This window comes from Buceros rhinoceros, unplaced genomic scaffold (genome assembly GCF_000710305.1).
Source record: "Buceros rhinoceros silvestris isolate BGI_N320 unplaced genomic scaffold, ASM71030v1 scaffold4585, whole genome shotgun sequence".
NCBI lineage: Eukaryota > Metazoa > Chordata > Aves > Bucerotiformes > Bucerotidae > Buceros > Buceros rhinoceros.
Window position 1 is genome coordinate 17,199 of NW_010411071.1, and position 3,636 is coordinate 20,834.

Genomic DNA, 3,636 nt, shown 5'->3' on the forward strand with positions numbered 1-3,636 from the left:
GAGAAGCTCTTTGGGAATGCAACTTTTGTAAAAAAATCTACCCAAACTTAGCTAGAATATAATTTAAAATTAAAAATAAAATTATCATTTTCACTTTTTTTTTAGCAGAGAAATGTCATCAGATAAAATCTGAAGACTGTGTCGTCACCAAGTAAGCTCAAGCTTCTGCATGTCCATATTACCAGTCTAGCAAGAGCTTAGTCTTAGCTAAAAAGTGGAGTTGTGCACCAGAGCCAATGACACCATGCTTGCTGACGACCTGCAGTTGTTGCATTTTAAATTTTTTTTTTCCAAACAGAGGGAATTTTACATAATTACGTTAAAAGCACACTTTTGAGGCTGCAAGACCAACCTCTCAGGAGGTAGGAAATGTCTCATTTAGATGCCAGGAGTAGAACTAGTTGTCTGGATGGTCTTACTCAAGATGTACTTTCCTTCACATGAGTAAAGGATGGAGTGTCCCTACCCTCTTCCCTTCCTGCAGCTGAGCCCCGGCTCTCCCCAGTCCATTCAGTGTACTGCAAAGTGGCTGAGAGAAGGTTTTGCACATCCTCCTGCCCCTGCCAACGTGCAACATAGGGCTCCTGGTTGAAGCACTCACAAGTTTTCCAGCAGAAAGTCCTCACACAATCCCTTCTTCCAACCTCCTGTCTAAGAAATTCCCCATACCAGGTAGAAGAAGTCATCCAGCCATCTTCCAAGATACTGTTTTTCTATCTTCCCAATCCAAGGGACTTGGTAAGATTGATGAGTTGCAGTGTAATAAATCCTTTCTGTTGCAGGGTTGACCAGGGCAAAGGGGATACAGAACCACTAGGGTAGAAACAGAAATAGTTAACCACTCCCCCAGGTCTTTGTTCTTGGAGAATCTATTCAGACATTAAAATTAAGGTAGGTGTGGAACATGAAGTTACATAAGATTAAACCCAGACTAAGAGTCTTCCTTTCTCCCCCTTCCTTACTCTAAATCAGCATGTGTCTGGTTCACGGTATCATCCACACAAATCTGTAATTCAGGTCGATTGGTGCCTTTAGTAGAGACAGATCTCCCTCCTTTCCAGCCGCATTCACCCAGCAAGGTCAGTAGCTTGTGTGAGCACTTTCTGAAATGCAGAAGGACTCTAAGATGTTTCAGAAGATCTGTTCTCCTGAATCACAGGAGGTAGGAATTGGAAGGGACCCTCTGGAGATTCTCTAGTCCAACCCTGCTGCTAAAGCAGGTTCACCTAGAGCGGGTTGCAGAGGATCGCATCCAGGCAGATTTTGAAAGTCTCAAGAGAAGGAGACTCCACAGCCTCTCTGGGCAGACCATTCCAGTGCTCTGACACCCTCACAGTAAAGAAGTTTTCCTCATGTTCAGATGGAATCTCCTGAGTTCCAGTTTGTGCTCTTTGCCCCTTGTCCTGTCACTGAGCACCACTGAAGACAGTCTGCCCCCACCGTCTTGACACCTGCCCTTTAGATATTGATAAGCACTGGTAAGATCCCCTGCCAGCCTTCTATTCTCCAGGCTAAGAAGACTGATGTCCCTCAGTCTTTCCTCCTAAAAGAGATGCTCCAGTCCCCTCATCATCTTTATTGCACCGCACTCAGGTCTCTCCAGTAGCTCCTTGTCTCACTTGAGCTGGGAAGCCCAGCACTGGACTCAATACTCCAGATGTGGCCTCACCAGGGCAGAGTAGAGGGAGAGAACTTCCCTCAACCTACTGGCCACACTCTTCTTAAAGCACCCCAGGATGCCATCGCCTTCTTGGCCACCAGGGCACATTGCTGGCTCACAGTAATAACTTGTTTTTCACCAGGACTCTCACGTCCTTCTCCCCAGAGCTGCTTTCCAGCAGGTCAATTCCTAACCTGTACTTGTGCACGGGCTTATTCCTCCACAGGTGCAGGACCCTACGCTTGCCCTTGTTGAACTTCATTTGGTCAATGTATTTCAGTAGCAAAACGGTTAAAAGTGGGGAGAGTTGTTATTGAAAGCTTCAACATGCACCATATTTTCCTGGCTTTCTCTCTGGTTCCACAGGGAGCAGAGGAAGGGGGAGCCAACAGCCACTGCTCTCCTCTTATCTACCCAGCCAGTCATGACGTCATAGAAGGCTATCAGATTGGTCAGGCATGATTTCTACTTGATGAATCCATGGTGATTACTCCTGTTAACCTTCTTTTCTTCCACATGCTTAATGTCCAGAATGAGTTGTTCCATATCCTTTTCAGGATTGGAAGTGAGGCTGAGCGGCCTGTATTTTCCTGGGTCCTCCTTCTTGCCCTTTCTGAAGACTGGAGTGACATCTGCTTTCCTTCAATCTGCAGGCACCTCTCATGTTCTCCATGACCTTTCAAATATGATGGAGGGTGGCTTAGCAATAACATCTGCCAGCTCCCTCAGTACTTTTGGGTGCATACCATCAAGGCCCATGGATTTGTAGGTGTCCAGCTCGACTAACTGATCTCTAACTGAGTCCTCCTCAACCAAGGGAAAGTCTTACAGGCTTTCTCGCTTACCTCGAGGGCGTGGTATTCCCAAGGGTTGGCCTTAGCAGTAAAGACTGAAGCACAGAAGGCATTCAGTAACTCTGCCTTCTCTGTATCCTCTGCCACCAGGGCACCCACCTCATTCAGCAGTGGGCCCACATTTTCCCTAGTCTCCCTTTGCGAGTGATGTACTTGAAGAAGCCCTTCTTGTCCTCGACATCCCTTGCCAGATTTAATTCCAAGGGGGTCTTAACCTTCCTTGTGGCATCCCTGCACACTCTGACAACATTCACAGAATCACAGAATCGTTTTAGTTGGAAGAGACCTTTAAGATCATCAAGTCCAACCATTAACCCAGCACTGCCAGGTCACTACCAAACCATGTCCCTCAGGACCACATCTGTATGTCATTTAAACACCTCCAGGGATGGTGACTCCCCAGCTTCACTGGGCAGCCTCTTCCAATGCTTGACAATCTTTCTGGTGAAGAAATTTTTCCTAATATCCAATTTAAACCTTCCCTGGCATAACATCAGGCTATTTTGTCTTGCCTTATCACTTGTTACCTGGGAAAAGAGATTGACCCCCACCTTGCTACAAGCTCCTTTCAGGTAGTTGTAGAGAGTGAGATCTCCCCTGAGCCTTCTTTTCTCCAGACTAAAAAACCCCAGTTCCCTCAGCCGCTCCACGTGGGACTAGTGCTCTAGATCCTTCACCAGCTTTGTTACCCTTCTCTGGACATGCTCCAGCACCTCAGTGTCTTTCAGTGAGGGGCCCAAAACTGGACACACTATTCAAGGTGAGGCCTCACCAGTGCTGAGCACAGGGGGACAATCACTGCCCTACTCCTACTGGCCACACTATTGTTGATACAAGCCAGGATGCTGTTGGCCTTCTTGGCCACCTGGGCACACTGCTGGCTCATATTCAATCAGCTGTCAACTAACACCCCCAGGTCCTTCTCTGCTGGGCAGCTTTCCAGCCACTCCTCCCCAAGTCTGTAGCATTGCAGGGGGTTGTAGCGTTGCAGGACCCAGCTCTTGGTCTTGTTGAATTTCATACAGTTGACCTCAGCCCATTGATCTAGCCTGTCCGGATCCCTCTACAGAGCCTCCCGACCCTCAGGCAGATCAACACTCAATTGGCAGATCTCCCCATTCA

At 47.6% G+C, this 3,636-nt stretch overlaps 1 protein-coding gene across 1 annotated transcript in view; it reads right to left on the minus strand.

Moving 5' to 3' along the window:
• The window catches only part of LOC104493211 (high affinity choline transporter 1-like), a 10,491-nt gene that overhangs the window by 2,889 nt on the left and 3,966 nt on the right, over nt 1–3,636 (minus strand). Inside the window, exon 5 of the mRNA XM_010135859.1 lies at nt 670–813. Within this exon, the coding sequence (XP_010134161.1) occupies nt 670–813 (144 nt within the window). The remainder of the gene's footprint in view (nt 1–669; nt 814–3,636) is intronic.